The sequence below is a fragment of the Chlamydotis macqueenii genome, chromosome 24, assembly GCF_036417535.1.
Source record: "Chlamydotis macqueenii isolate bChlMac1 chromosome 24, bChlMac1.mat, whole genome shotgun sequence".
Lineage (NCBI taxonomy): Eukaryota > Metazoa > Chordata > Aves > Otidiformes > Otididae > Chlamydotis > Chlamydotis macqueenii.
In genome coordinates this window covers 6,321,220-6,336,532 of record NC_141579.1, presented here as the reverse complement: position 1 = coordinate 6,336,532, position 15,313 = coordinate 6,321,220, and the positions used below count along the sequence as shown (strand labels likewise).

The following is a 15,313-nucleotide window of genomic DNA, read 5'->3' as shown; positions in this document are numbered from 1 at the left end:
CAGAGCCCCGTCCAACCTGGCCTGGAACGGTTCCAGGGATGGGGCACCCACCGCCTCTCTGGTGTTCCACCACCCTCATCCTAAAACATGTCTTCCTCACATCCAGTGCCAGTCTCCCTCTTTCAGTTCAAAACCTCTGGTAAGCACGGTGCAGCAGCTTTCCCAGCTGGGGAGGGGGCAGTGGGGGTGCTCCCAGGGCTGACACCCCCGGCTCCGCTCCTCCTCAGGCCGGGCTGGCACAACTGCGCCTGCTTGGCTCCGGCTGCCGCCCTGGAGAGCCGTTTCTTCTTGGAAAAACACCGCTGGCTGCTTTGTCCCCTCGTAACGCAAACGCACCTCGGATAGGAATCGGCCTCCCGGACAGGAATGGCGCAGAGCCCACGGTACATTCAGTTTCCAGTAAAATATAAAAAGAAAATAAACCAGCGGTAGCATTTCAGAGCAATTACTGGGAAGGGTCAGGAGATCCAGAGCGACGCAGAGGGGCTGGCCAACGTCAGGTCTCCTCCGCGCGCAGGGATAACGCGATAAGGCTGTCAGCCGCCCTGCAGCGAGCGAGGCGGGGATCAAGCAGTTCTAATCAAGTTTCAGGCTCCCTGACCTCACAGCCCGCAGCTGTTCCTGCCCACCGCGTGCAGTGAAATATTCCGACGCCGTGCCCATGCCCTGGGGACTGCGGCGAGCGCGCCGGGTCTCTGCAGAGCCGCGCACACAGAGCCCTCGCACCCGGGACACACGGCGGGATCCGCCCTGTGCTCTGTTTCATTTTGTTCCCTGTTTACACCCTCGCAAGGCGCTGCGCAGAGCCAGTGGGATCTAACAAATGGGCAGCAGAGGGGTTTTTCTGCTCAAAGGGAGGTAAAACAGAGACCCCACTGTGAACGGAGCGGGTGGAGGGTCTGACACGCTACGGGGAAAGCAGCTCCCGCCGGCCAACATCTGCTCCACGGAGCCGCGGGGCTGGAGAGAGCGCAGCCAGCAACGGCCGCTTTGCTGCAAAATCGGGGCAAATCCGTTGTGGGTGTAACAGGCTGGCAGCAGCGGGGCCAGGCAGGGGACGGTGATTTACGGTAACGACGGGGCCAGGCCCATGGCTTCGTGGCATCTGAGTCAACAGGAGCGTTGCCAGAGCTTCGGCGAGGGCATGACTGCGTGGTGGTGTCTGTCACCGTATGCCGGCGCAGGCGCGGAGCGGGCGTCTCCTCCCCGCGCTCTCAGGCAGCGAGACCTGGCAGGGAGTAGAGCCGGGAGCCGCTTGCTCTCCAGAACTTTCCCTGCCCAGTTTAAGGTCTTTCCCTTCTCTGTAACTCCCGGCTTGCCGACCATTCAGTCGCCATGCAGCCCCCAGCCTGGCCAGGGCACGGAAGAACAGAGCAGCGCGTGGCTGCGTTTCACCCAGTGATGTCTTCTCCCACCAGGCCAGAGTCGGTCCCCGTGCTCCATGTTCCCCCGGGAGCGGGTGGTGAAACCGCGGGCCATACCGGGGCTGCGGAGGCTGTATTCACTGCTCGAGCACAGCCCGCGTGGGTACAGCGCGAGCCGAAGTCCAGCGACTCTGTGCCAAACGAGGATGTTACTGACTGCAGAGGGGAACCAATCCAAAGGGATGGGAAAACATTTTTGCAGAGAAACATCATCCCTGAAAGCACATAAACAAGCCAGTTTCCACAAAACAGAACAAAGAGCTATAAAAGGAGAGTTTGGGAAAAACACCAGGAATGGGCGGTAACGCACGCGCTGCCTGCCAGGCCGTGTTTCAGTAATTTATGATCCTTGGGGACGCTGGCCTGCCATTTCCAAAGCGGTGAGGAATGTGGAAAGAGCCCGGCCAGCGGCGGGGCAGCGCTGGGCGCCCCATCTCTCGGAAGGTGCCGCAGAGCGGGATGCAGCGGAGCGAGCGCGGTGCTGAGCTCGGGGGGTGAACAAGGAACAGCAGCGCGCAGCAGCTGCGGCCGGGCGGCTCCGTCAGACACTAATCGTTTCTAATCTGGTTAGAAAACTTCATCCCTCGGGAAAACAGCCTGCCTTTCTGCGGGCCCGGGAGGAGAGACCACTGGACACCGGTCTCAGAAGAAATAAATTAAATTTGTATTGGGGCTGAAATAATTTCTCTGCTTTGAGAGAGTGTTTGGGAAAGCAGAAGAGCAGCAGCCCCCGAGGGGTGAAACGCACAGCAGAGCAGCAGCTCCGAGCGCTGAAATGTCACCGGTACCAGGAACGTACTCCCAGCAAGATCAGCTCTTCTCAGGTTCCCATCTCTGACTCTTTCTCAAAAGGTCCGCTTCTCCAGCACGCCGTCTCAGACAGCTTGGGGCACGCTGGAGCTCAACGGCAGCAGGTGGCCCATGGCCGCCGCCAGCCCCACCTCGGCCGCTGCGGCACGCTAGCCCGGCCCCTTTTCACGTTTCCATTTTTAGCCGCGGTTTTCGGTGTTATTCTAGCGGCACCAGCTGTGCCGGGCCCCAGCAAAGCTCCGCGCTTTCCCAGGGGAGCAGCACCCCGAGCCCGCACCCTGCCCCTCACCAGCGGCAGGTTGTTCCCCCCGAACTCGCCCAGCGGCAAAGGCTTTACAAAGCCAAGTGAAAACGGTCCCTTGGCCTCCACACCGCCATCACGGGAGGCTCGCGCGCCGCGGGAGGTTTCTGGGTTGCTTCTCTGAAAAGCACTTTGAGGTCAGGCTGACTCAGTGTTTCCCAAAAGGCAACAACTCCGTATTGTTTCGGTGCAGGGCCGCGGCGGCCGCCCCGCGCCGCAGCCTGCTCCCAGCCCCGGGGAGAGGCAGGTGCTTTCTGCACACATCAGAGCCAGACTAAACCCGCTCTCCCAAAACCCGGACGCGAACCGCAGCGCCCTGGCTGCCTGCAGATAACCTTTTCCACAGCGCGCGGCTGGTTCTGGGAACCCAGGGGATCCTCCCGGGAGCCGAGGAGGGGCCATGCCTGCAGCAGCCCACACACTCCAAGAATTTCTCATCTTCTTTTTGCAGGTGGCCCGTGCAGCTCCACGGCCCGTGCGCGGTTGGAGATGGCGGTCTCCAGCACGCTTATAGGAAACCAGCCTTCCAGGGCAAGTAACCATCCTCATCCCGAGGAAAACTCCAGGCCAAACACGCGTTACTGCCATTCCTGTAACGCGGGGCGACCGCGCAGGCTGTGCAGCCCTCTCTGGAAAGTGCTTTGCTCTGTCCCACAGCATTCACAACCTGAATTTTGACACAGCTCTCCCCCAGCCTCACGCCTGTGGATCCTCCGCATGGCTCCATCATTACTCCATACCCGAGCATCTCCTGCCAAGCCCCCATGAGACCTGGACATCCTCTTTCTCCCAGTAACCCAGGGGGCGAAGGGCAGGAGCCCCATCACGCGTGCCCACACCAATGGCCAGCTTCCCCTCCAGCCCGGCCCAAAGAGCCGCCTCCACGCGCAGCACTACCAAAACATTTATTGAGAAGAGTGTGGGGTGGCCAGGCTCGCTGGGACCCCTCTGCACGCTGGCCGCACACCCAGGGAGAGGAGTGCAGCCTCGGCGAGGGGCAGCCAGGCTCTTGGGGATCGCCCTCAGAGCATCCGTCGGGAGATGCAGGCACTGGTTTCCTTGCAGGGACTTGCATCCCCTCTTTGGCGTGGCCGGGGAGGCGCGGCTGGCCAGGCAATCCCTGCGTGCTCACGGTCGGAGGGAGGAGGAAGCAATCCAGCACGGTCCCTGAGCAAACAGCCACGAGAGCCGGGGGCTGGTGCGCGCTGGCGAGGGGCTGGGCGCTGCCGGGAAGGGGTGGCTGGTCTGTGCCACGCTCCACCTTGGCCTTGGGTGCTGCTGGCTGCTCTCACACCTCCCGCAGCCACCCCGGAGTGGAGACCTGCCCCACGCCGCTGCCGAAATCCCCATGAGAGCAGGCGGGGGACTGAGAGTGGCCGCACGCAGTCTGGGAGGCAGTGCTTGCTCAGTCCATGCCCGCAGCGTGGAAAAACAAACAACCGGGCTTTTCTCTCATGGGGAGGAACGTCGCTTAAAAAAAGGCACTTCCTAAACCTGTCTGCAAATGTGACGGTGACTACCGCCGCTGCCAAAGGCTGGTGCGACCGCAGTTCGGGGCTCCCCTCCGCTCAGCCCTGTCTGGAAAAAACGGGGAGCCTGGCCTCACGGATGCAGGCAGTGGGGCATCTGGCAGCAGCTCCCTCGCCCCGTGGCTTCCGTGCTCCTGGCTTCCGTCCGCAGCCTCCTCCGCATGGACGCGGACACCCCGTCCAGACACGTCTGTTTGCACGAGCAGAACCACAGGCTCGGGGCGAGGAGGTGCCCCCTGCGCGGTGCCAGCGGGGTGCTCTGCCCAGCCGCTGCCAGGCCGCCACCCTGGCACCGGGCGAGGGCACAGTCAGTTTGCAGGTGCCGTGTTTTCGGAGGCTGGGGGCAGCGACAGGGCCCTGGCTGCTGGGACAGCCCAGAGGTAGGTGGGGGGTCTGCTGGGAGCACCCTGCTCCGGCAGCCACCGAGGGCAGGAGCCCGCGCCGGCCAGAGAGGCGCAGCCCAGGCAAGCGTCCGTCCCGGTCTTAGTCGTTCTCGCTCTGCAAGGGAGAGGGGAGATCAAAGGTGAGGTGCCAGGGGCTGGGCTGGGGGGATACGGCCCCTCTCGATGCACCCGGGGCCGCCTGCCGAACCTCCCCTGCCCGAGCACAGCCCTGCCGCACCGCCTCACCTCCATTTTGCTGTATATCCAGCTGAGGAGCTTTGTCACGCGTGTGTACACGCCGGGCTTGTTCTTCTGGCCACATCCTGTCCCCCAGCTCGTCACCCCGGCCACATACCAGCGGCCGTTGTCCTCGCAGACCAGGGGCCCTCCGCTGTCACCCTGGCACGGAGGGGCAGAGCGGTGAGGAGAGCAGGCGGGAGATGCCCCTGTCTGGTCCCCGGCCCTGCCGCTCCCGTGCCGCCTTGCCCGGCGGGACTGTGCGCCCCCGGCTCACCTGGCACGCATCTTTCCCTCCCTGCAGGTACCCGGCGCACATCATCCGCGGGGTCAGGTAGCCCTCGTACACCTTGTCGCTGTTGCAGATCTTGTAGTCGATGAGCTTCACCTCGGCCTCCCGCAGCTTCGGGGACGTATTATCTGCAAGGCAGGAGCGGCCGTGGGGCAGGGTGGGCTCCATCCCCCCGCCGCCCCAGGCGTTTCCCCGGCTGCGAGGAGCCAGTATTTCTTGCAGGCGGAAATTCTTCCAGCCAGGGGGGCAACTGCTGCGAGCCAGCCGTGCGGGAACGGGGTGCAGAGAGCAGCGCCGCGCTCGCTGCGTTGGCAGGTGGGGCCGCAGCGCGCAGGAGCTGCCGACGTCCTCCCTCACCTTCGTTCTCCCTGGTCTTCCCAAAGCCGGTGATGAAGCAGGACCTGCCGGTCTGGAATCGCTGGCCGTACATGGGGAGGCAGGCTGGGCGAACCTGAGCTGGAGGGACACATGATGAAAACCAGGCGAGGAAAGGGGAATGACTCACCCAGGATCAAAATAGCCGCGGTAGTCACCAGCCCTGTGGCTAGGGAGGAGCGTGGTGTGCAGGACACGCTCCTTTTGGTGCCCACCCGGGCAGGGTCTCTGCCAGCCCCCCACTGCATGCCACCTCTGCCTCCTGCCCATTGCCAGCCTCTCCCTGCCCCCCTAAACCCCAGCCTTGGCCAAGCCCAGCCCCGTGGCACGGCACGAGAGGCCTCACCTGAGAGCGTCAGCGGCCTGGAGAGCTTCATGAGCGCGATGTCGTAGTCATCGTGATCGTCGCTGTAGTTGGAGTTGATGATGACCTGGGAGACGGGGACGCCCTCTGCGCGCTGCTTCAGGTCCGAGACCCCGCCGTACACCTTCCAGTCGTCGAGGATCTTCATGCTGTTCCTGGGGTGGGGGCAGGAAGGAGTGAGACGCAGGACACGGGGCCCGGCACGGCGCAAGGGCCGCCGGCTGCAGCCGGCGCCGGCGGGCTGGGCAGCGGCGCTGCGGGCAGCACTCACATGAAGAAGCAGTGGGCTGCGGTGAGGACCCACTGCGCGTCGATGATGGTGCCACCGCAGATGTGGATCGGCCCGTACTGCACGCTGACCTGCCAGGGCCATTTGCTCACCGAGGTCTCCTTCCCTCCGATGATCCGGCCGGAAATCCTCTGCCCGCAGGCTGGAGGGGAGAGCAGGGCGGAGGGAAGGGCTCAGCGCAGATGCCAGCCCGGAGCAGGATGCGCACAACATCCCCACCACCCACAGGCACCGGCGGTGCTCGGTCCGTTCGTGGGGACCGGCGGCGACCATGGGAACGCCAGTCTCTGTAGTTTTCCGTTACCCAGAAAGTTTGCTGGAAAACACCCGATTTGCCCCATGCCATGCAGGGAAAGGAGGAAAGCGCTCCCCAAGCACGCGTTTGGCCTCGCCTGCCCTTCCGCAAGTGCCCTGCCAGCCGGCCCCCTTACTTGTGCATCGCAGCGAGACGTACTTTCCGCTAAGGCACTGGGAGCTGCGGGAGAGAGGAGGGAGAGGCGGCCTCAGCCCCGGCCCCGTGGCACTGGGGCAGCGGCAGGGCCGGGAGGTGACGCTGCCCGGTACCTGTTGAGGCTCTGCTGGATGGTCTCGCGCTCATCCGTCACCGTGAGGCTCTTGCCCGGGACGTGCAGGGGGACGTATTCGGTCTGCGACGCGCTGGGAGGGGAGAGGAGAGAGGCAGTGAGGGTCCCCCCGGCTGGGCACTGACCGCCTGGTCCCTGCCCTCTCAGAGAGGCTCTGCACTCTGAAACGCGGGGGACAGACCGAAACGCCCAGAGCAGCACTGGGCACACCGCCTTCCAGCGGAAATCACGTGCTGGGGGTATGCATACAGCGGCCCATGCTCCTGGCCAGGGCAGGGCCCCCACGCCTGAGCGTGACACCCCATCCCCAGGGAATTACTTCTGAAATCCCAGCTGCCGGCAGGTCTTTCTGGAGAAGGAGTCATCCCAGGCGCTGCTGCACACCGGCAGCCACTGGCTCTCAGCGCTGGAGTAGATGTGCAGCAAGGACTCGTCGGAGGCGAAACGCACTGCAGGGATGGAGCAGGCGGGTCAGCGGTACCGGGGTCCGGGGGGTCCCCTCGCTCCCACCGCCCCCAGTGCCTCACCACAGCCCAGCTCGTCGCTCCTCTGGGAGCAGTCGACGACACCGTTGCAGCGCACGGGGCTGTCCTTGCAGCTCTCGGCGGGCTCCTTGTACACGATGCCGGTCTGCGAGCGCCAGAACATAACTGGAAGGAAGCGCACACTGCAGCGAGGCCGGGGTGGGTGGCAGGGATGCGCTGTGGGCGCGGGTGCCGCGACCCGAGGAGGGCCGCCGCGCACAGGGGCACTCCCGAACACCGGGCGTGGGCTTGGAGCGGGGCTGCCATGTGAGCCGCGGCCAAAGCGCTGCGGGATGCGGGGTGCAGGACTGGCCAGCCCCGAGCATCCCCCCACACCAGCGCGCAGCCCAGCTGCCGCAATCCCCTCTGCTTAACCCAGCTCCTGCAGAAAGACGTGTTCACCCGCCGAATGCTGCAAGCCCACCAGCCGCAGCAGCTAGACGCTACGGGGATTAAAGCGGTTCCCCTCGGTTTCTGCGCCCGTTCCACCTACGGATGGCACTTAGTTCAGTGGATCCCACCTGCTAACCCCGCACCACGGGAGGGGAGCGTGGGTGCTGCTGGGGATGCCCCGTGGAAGCAAGGCCTGGAGAAGGAAGGGTGCAGGCCCCCAAGACAGCAGGGAGCCCAGGAAGCAGCTCTCCGTTCCGCAGCAATCCTCCTCCTGCACGGCCACCAGATGCCAAGAACACTCAGGCAATGGGAAAGCACATCTCTGCCTGCTTGCCTCCCGGCCCCAGGCGCTCCCCAGGGCACTTCCCAACGTAGGGCCCCCCAGCCTCTGCTGACCCCCCCCCAGGGACCCCCGCGCTGTCCCGGGCTGGACCCCACTCACACAGCAGGATGAGGGCGATGAGCAGCACGATGAGGATGGAGATGCAGAAGATGAGCGCAAGCCGTCGCTGGCTCATGCAGGGGGCTCTGAACATGGAGGACCCTGGCAGCGGGGCAGAGGCAGGGTCAGGGGCAGTGGCTGCCTCCTCGGGGTATCCAGACCCTGCAGCCCACCAGCTTGTGCCGGGAGCTCCCCAGAGGACCCACGAGAAGTGGGGGAGCAGGGCCATGCACACCCCACACCTCCCTGGGGTGTCCCCCCATCCCGCCACGGTCGTCCTCTCCCTTGCCCCCGGCACCCCTCACACCCCCAGGGCCGAGGCTTGTGCTGGCTGTGGGCACGGGGACCCATCACCTCCCTACCCCAGGTGGGACCGTGGCCAGAGACCACCCCGGGCACCATCTCCTTACGTGCGCTGTCACAGGTTGTGCAGGGGGTCGGGGCTGGGCTGGACTCGGGGCTGTATGGCTTGAAGCTAATGCCGAGGACGCTTTCTCGAGACTGCGGAGGTCGGGCGCCGAAGATGCTGCCGACCACGGAGGCATGGAGGCTGGGAGGGACGCTGCTGGGCGATGCCGTGGTCTGCGAGCAGAGGACACTGTTACTGGCAGTGACCCTGTCCCACTGGAGAGTCCCCGCGGCCACCACCCCACCGCCCAGGCAGCGGCGACGCGGAGCCGAGCTCGCCGGCACAGGGCCGAGCTCCCTTGCCGCCGGTGGCTATTCCTGCGCAGTGCCATGAACCACGCGGGAAGTCACCGGCGCGGTGCCTCGCTCTGTATCACGAGGCCCCAGCCGTATCCCATCTGGGATGGCTGAACAAGGGCTTTTCCCCTTTGGGTGTCTGCCGGCCAAATCTCCCAAACCGGTGGCTTTGATCGGAGCCACCAGCCGGTTATTTGGGATCAGGTCAGTCACGCTGTGGCCCAGTTCCACGGGGCTAGTGCCCCAATTTATGCATCTATCCTTAATTAGCCATTTGAAAAATACGGTGCAATTTCCAGCTGTCATTTAGTAATACTTAATAATCAGTGTTTTCCAGGCCCTGAAACGTCCTGCACCCTGGAATGCTGCTCTGCAGTTGTGTCACTCCCGATCCATGAATTTGCAGAAGAATATGTATTCGTTTCCTTTCCTCAAGATACACTCTCCCAACGCTCCATCAGCTGCGTAAGCAAGCGCCTCCCATTTCCTTCGGAGAGGACCTGCGTCCAAAGCCCGCGATAAATACCATTTCCTCTACCACTCTGATTTCATTGGTAAAATCTCAGCCACATCTTTGGCAACGAGAAACGACCACGTGCCTTACAGAAACTGCACGGGCACGGCCAGCCAGCGCACGGCGGTGCCAGCCCAGCCACTCAAATTCGGAGTACGTCCATCCCCACACCGCTCCTGCCCCGCACAAGTGGCACGCAAGGGAGGAGCGGAGCCGCCGTCCTTTGGCCACCACTTACCGGCCGGGGGTGGGCTCAGACATGCCCCTCTGATTTTTTGGCCCTGCTAGCGATCACATTTCCCCAATGCCAGAAAACATCCCCTTCCCCGCCAAGCCAGCAAACGGCACCTGGGCCGGCACCCAGCTCCGGGAGCGGGCAGAGAGGATGGGGGCCCGCGGCAGAGCGGGAGCTGCCCCTTCCAGCTGGATTTTCCCTACCCTCGTGTTTCCTGCCGGGAATCGAGGGCTCTAATAAGGACGTGGGGAGCCTGCTCAGGCTCATGCTTCGTAAATACGCTGTGCCCTCTCGTGCAACGCGGTGCTGTAACTTCCTGGGCATTAACCCGTGAGTCACGCACGCCGGCGTGGCCGCGCGTGCTCCCGGCGCGGGGTTGGCCGCAGACCCCAGCTGAGCACCGCGGAGGACACACGCCAGCCCATGAACCGCGCCTCAGCGACAGCTCGCAGCCGAGGCGTGCCGGCAGCCACAGCACCCCAGGGCAGCTGCCTGGCGGCAGCGGGGTGCACGGAACACCCCCCAGCACAGACCTCCTCCTTCCGCCCGCGGGGCCCTTGGCACGGGCACCGCTAACCCCGTGCACGTCAGGGGATGGGAGCAGGCAGCTCCCGGGCCTCCTGCACGCGCAGGGAGGAGCAGAGACGGTTTCTGCTTCGCAGTGTCACCCACCCCTTCTCGCCCGTCCCTGCTATCGACAACAAGCCTGAGTTTCTCAGCCTGGCCGGTTTTCCCTCCGCCTGAGTTTCACGGCACCCATCGCAGCAAGCCCGGGACAGCCGTGCACCCCAAAGGTGCCGGGGAGCCCAGGAGAGCCCCTCGGTGTGCGGCCAGCAAGCGCCCAGCGGCACCCCCCCGGATGAGTCTGGGCAGTCACGCTGATGGGATCCGAGTTCCCGCAGCACGGACCCCGTGGAACGTCCCCGGGTCTCCGTAGTGCCCATTGCGGGAAAGCGCACGGAATCAGCGAGAGAGCCTCAGCGGGTCCTGCACCACGGCTCTGCAGAAACAAAGCAACCAGCGGATGCCAGGAGCCCTTCCTAGGAAAGGAATTTCTCCTCTCTACGTGTAAAGGAGGTTTTGTGAATAGCCGGGCAGTATCGTTTACGCGGGCTTTTGTACGCCGTCTCCGCAGGTCTGATGTTCCGCTGGCCGCGGGATGATAACCCGTGGGTTATCAGATCAGCATTACGGAGCTGGTAAGGACAAAGCTCTCTGTCGTACGGTTCCACGCAGCAAGCCAGTGATGCTGGGTGCTGAAGCGTTTCTGCCTCCAGCGTACGAACATTTGAAACCAACACCCAAGTTCTGTATAGGTTAAACTGCTGTTAATACTCCACAGCAGGAAACACATGCCCCTTCCTACGCTTGGGGGAACTATCAGCCACTTATTTCCTTAAAAGTCCAAAGTCCAAGTATTTCTTTTTTTCAGGTCTGCCGCAGAACCTCACAAAACCTTTACCACAGGCTCCCGGTAACCAGCGTAACTGGTTGCTGCCGTTCAGCCGCTGGAGCGGAGAACAAGCTGCAGCGGCTTTATGGGGACATTTCTGTCACAGAGCACGCATTCCCCCGGTGAGCGAGCTGCCATTGCTGCCCACAAACCTTTACTCATCCTTCACTGGCTTTTGAGTAAAAGTCAGACCCGGAGCCGTGCCCATCTCACACGCGCAGCTGCAGTTGCAGCCCTTTTTCTGACATCCTCCCTGCAAACGTCGCAGCAGCCACGAGAGCCCTGCTGCGGGCTAGCACCCAAAAGTCAGGCATGGAGACGGGGACACAGCCAGCCCTGGTCCATGGCAGGGCTGATTTCAGACAACAGGGGAGGAGGGATGCTGGGGACAAACTGCGGGACTCCAGCCCAGCGCCCAGTCCAGCCCAGGCTGGCTGGGGCCGAGTGGACGATGCCTGTCCACAGCACAAGCCCTTTGCTAAATTTATCGTGAGTGTGAACACCACCTCGGTGCTTCCGCACCCTGCTCGAGGCTGCGAGCAGAGCTGGGAAAAGCCCCAAAGCCACAGACAGCAGCACCAGAGACCCTCCTCCCCTTCGCACCGTCAGCTGCCGCACACACTGACCTCCAGCCGCGGAGGGAAGGCCAGCGGTCACCGGGGGAAAGGCGACCCGGGATGCTCGGGATCCAGGCGCGATGGGGAGGGAAGGCAGGGAACCCAGCCAGCAGCCGCCCGCAGTTTCGGAGTGGGAGGCAGAGCGGAAGAAGCCGGGCAACACCTGGGGTGTTGCAACCGGACCCAGGGCCCAGCCGAGCCTCGGAGGAGCAGGAGGGCACAGCAGCCACCCAAAACGCGGAGCATCGAGAGGAGGGGGAAGCAGCCTGGCTTAAATAATAGGTGCTCATCTTTCCCAGCTGAGCGCGCTGCCCGCCCCTCGTCATTGTGCCCAGCTGCTCGTAGCCCCTGTTCCGGGCAGGGAGCCGGCTCCTTCCCCCGCCCGCAGAGCACTGGTTGTCCAGGGCGGATCGGCTCTGCCAGCGCACAACAGCGACATTGTCCTCGCGCTCACCTGGGACAAAGCCCTCCCCAGCCTGTGAAAGGCCCCATTCCCTCCCAAGACACCCGTCCCGCTTGAGTGCCGTGGCCGAGCGGTGCCTCCCCAGGATGGGGCAGACCCCCAGTCCAAGCCGTGGCCCCCTCAGCCTCTCTCCGCTGGCCGCTGATGGCGCGGGGCTGGGCACAAACCGCGGGGGAGCTGCGGGAGGACGCTGCCGAAACACAGATGCCGTAAAGGGGCGACGCGGGGGAAGTGAAATCCCAAAGCACGCCAGGGCCATTTTGCAAGCGCAGCCGGCACGCCGTGCCGATTGAGTCAGCCCGATCGGCCAGGGGCAGGTCGCCGTGTGCCAGCGGGAGCAGCCCTTCAGGCAGGGATCAGAAAATGTCCCAGGGAGTGAGTAATCGCTGCTCACCCCATTCCACGGATGGGCAAACCAAGGCACGGAGCGATGAAACCACTCTCCTGTGCTCACAGAGCCGAGGGTGGCACCTGCGACCCGTGATGGCCCATTTAACCCGAGGTACAAAGCCCGGTGACCTGGTGGGGATGCCCAGCACGGGGTAATTCTCTCCATACGCAGACATCCGAATTCCTGCCCCGCTCTCACCAAGACGCGGTGCTGCTGCCCGCTTTTGGGCCCCCCCAGAGCCGGGATCACACTGTGGAGCAGTGCTGGGGCCCGTGGGACCCAGCCAGGATCTCGCCCCGGTCAGCTCTGCCCCTGTTGCTGGCCGCCCCCGAGGCACCCGTGCGCCAAGGGGCAGGAAGAGCGTGGCTTTCGCAGCTGGCTCTGCCTCCCCTCCAGCCCCATCCTCCCTGTCACTGCCGGCTTTGCACGTTCCGGACGTCGCTGGCACAGCCGGCAGCATTCGGCACGGTAATTACCGCTGCCTCGCCCGGGCGGGCTGAGCCCAGTGCCCAGCCAGGGATGGATGTTTTCCTCATGACAGGATGCTCGGCGAGGCCCCACAGCTGAGACTGAGCAGGACCCGGCCAACCCAGCCCAAAAAAGCGCGGGAAATACTGCCAGGACAACGGGCGAGGGAGAGCAGCGGTGGCCAGGGCCACCAGCGTGCTGGTAGCAGGTACCCACGGGCTCAGGAACACACGGCTCCCATGGATGCCCAGCAGCACCAGCTCCCACTGGCAGCGCCAGCCTTCCCTGCCAGCTCACAAATCCGCTCCGGCATGGAAAAGCAGCAGTGCCGGGGTCCCGGAGGCCTCCTCTGCCGCACGGGGCTGACACCAGGGATGCTGGCGGCAGTCCTCCCTCTCTGTGTGCCGAGGGGGTGCTGGAGGCAGCAGCCCCACGGGCAGCTCGCCCCAGGTCCTGCTCCCCAGCTCACCCCGGGTCCTGCTCCCCAACTCGCCCCAGGTCCTGCTCCCCAACTCGCCCCGGGTCCTGCTCCCCAGCTCACCCCGGGTCCTGCTCCCCAACTCGCCCTAGGTCCTGCTCCCCAACTCGCCCCGAGTCCTGCTCCCCAGCTCACCCCGGGTCCTGCTCCCCAACTCGCCCCAGGTCCTGCTCCCCAGCTCACCCCGGGTCCTGCTCCCCAACTCGCCCCAGGTCCTGCTCCCCAGCTCACCCCGGGTCCTGCTCCCCAACTCGCCCCAGGTCCTGCTCCCCAGCTCACCCCGGGTCCTGCTCCCCAGCTCACCCCGGGTCCTGCTCCCCAACTCGCCCCAGGTCCTGCTCCCCAGCTCACCCCGGATCCTCCTCCCTGCTGGCAGCAACAGGCTGCTGTGAAGGCAACACCCCAGGGAGCAGGAGCGACAAACCAGGCCCTCCACCAAACCCCGAGGAAAGCAGGTCCGTATGGCCGCAGAGCAACCCCCAGTACTCCCAGTCGGGTCGGGGCTGGAGGAGCTGCCCACGTCTTACCGGAGAGGTTTTCCCGTCCATCGGCCGCTGCAGGGCTGGGCTGGGATCACAGCTCCGGCACAGCCATCCTTCGCTGCGCAGCGCCGTGCAGAGCGAGGTCAGGTCCGCAGGGACGGGGCAGAATCTGTTTGGCGAGCGGGCTCGTACGTCAGTGCCAGCGCCGGGTGCGGAGGGAAACCAGTCCGACCTGCCGCCCGGCTCCACTGCTGCCTGTTTCCCAACTGCTCCAGGCACAGCACACAAAATACCTGGCTGTGCTGCCGGTCGCCGCAGCCAGGCGCTGAGGAGCACTGGGCAAGGGTGCCCGCCACGCGCTTGCTCACCTCTCCTGCCCCGACCGACCTGGAGATGGGAGAGGAGGGGACGCGTGGCCACCTGCCAACCCAGCAACATCCCCCTCGTGCGCCCCAGGTGAGCAATTCCAGAATGCCCTGTTTCAAGGCAAAGGACGTGCCATTCCCCTCTAGTTTCTCTGGAGGCTTTTCCGCTCCTTTGCTAACGGAGCGACGCTTTCGGGTTGCGCAAGGATAAAGCAGTGGTCTTCCGCTTCCTCTGTGGCCATGAGTTAGGAGATGCTTTGCTTATCCCAGCACTCACATTTGGGAGAAACAGGCAAAAATATCCAGATTACAAGGAAAAAAGGCCGGCTCCATTGTGTGCTTTCTGAGGTCCAGACCCCGGCCCCACATCCCCCAGTGCCACCTGCCCCACTCGGCCCAGCACCGGCGTGGTGCCTCCCGCGGGCCCCATCCCGACTCTCTGTTTTCCAGGCACATTTCTCCTGGCGTTATTCATAGCGTAAGTCCCTCGTTCATCCGGCTCCCCACCCACACCCGCTCATCAGAAGGGCAAGGGACGAGCAGGGCCATCCCAGCTTGGAGGAACCGGCTGCAAAGCCCCTTTGGGTTCAAGGCTGAGAAGCAGGCTGTCCCGGGGTTCCCCATCCCATCCCTTCCCAAAGGGGTCAACTCCTGAGCCCATCCCGTCCTCCGTGTTTCCTCCTGGGCTCTTCTGGCAAGGTTGTGGCCAAGCCACACGGGACTGAAAGCACGTTCTTTGCTTTTTGCAGCTGCCCCGTGCCCCCAAGGGCTCCGCTGAAAGGGGTTTCTCAGAAAGCAGCTCCAGGAATGACTGCTTGCTGGTGTTTCTACAAAGCCACCTACAGAAAGCGAGTTACAGAGAACCGCATGGCTGGGCTTGACCTCGGCAACCTGCCGTTAAATGTCACGCCGGTGAAACCCTTCCACTTTCTTGCTGGGACCTGCACCCTCCCAGCTCGCAAACCCAGGTGCACACGCAACCGGACCTGGCACGGTCGGCCCGGGAGAGCCCTGCAGCCTTGCCCGTGCTGGCCGGAGGGCCCGGGCGCAGGCGGGCATGCGGCCGAGAGGAGCTGCAGAGGCTCTGGGGAAGGACCTGCCCTGCGGTTCTGACTCAGGTGATTTCCAGGTTGTTAAAAACACAGCTACTCCTGTTCAAAGATTAGTCAGTTATTTTGAAGGTGAAAAGAAAACC

At 64.0% G+C, this 15,313-nt stretch overlaps 1 protein-coding gene across 1 annotated transcript; it reads right to left on the bottom strand.

Annotated features, from left to right (window-relative positions):
- Positions 1–3,417: 3,417 nt before the first annotated feature.
- On the bottom strand, positions 3,418–15,177 carry TMPRSS13 (transmembrane serine protease 13). The gene is made up of 15 exons (XM_086766001.1): positions 15,105–15,177; positions 14,122–14,140; positions 13,799–13,922; positions 8,358–8,667; positions 7,948–8,049; positions 7,116–7,238; positions 6,908–7,037; positions 6,569–6,661; positions 6,436–6,479; positions 5,987–6,146; positions 5,698–5,870; positions 5,334–5,432; positions 4,962–5,104; positions 4,694–4,846; positions 3,418–4,562 (listed from the first exon to the last, which is right to left on the bottom strand). The coding sequence occupies exons 1-15, from the start codon at positions 15,175–15,177 to the stop codon at positions 4,548–4,550; spliced, it is 1,761 nt and encodes a 586-aa protein (XP_086622127.1). The 3' UTR covers positions 3,418–4,547.
- Positions 15,178–15,313: the final 136 nt, after the last annotated feature.

What these genes read in the sequence shown, in the direction of transcription:
- TMPRSS13 (XM_086766001.1), bottom strand. Translation starts at nt 15,177, where the DNA reads ATGCCCGCCTGCGCCCGGGCCCTCCGGCCAGCACGGGCAAGGCTGCAG. An exon ending in TGGACGGGAAAACCTCTCCG is followed by an intron (nt 8,668 to 13,798) that starts GTAAGACGTGGG and finishes GCGCAGGAATAG; the next exon opens with CCACCGGCGGCAAGGGAGCT. An exon ending in GAAGACCAGGGAGAACGAAG is followed by an intron (nt 5,105 to 5,333) that starts GTGAGGGAGGAC and finishes CCTGCCTTGCAG; the next exon opens with ATAATACGTCCCCGAAGCTG.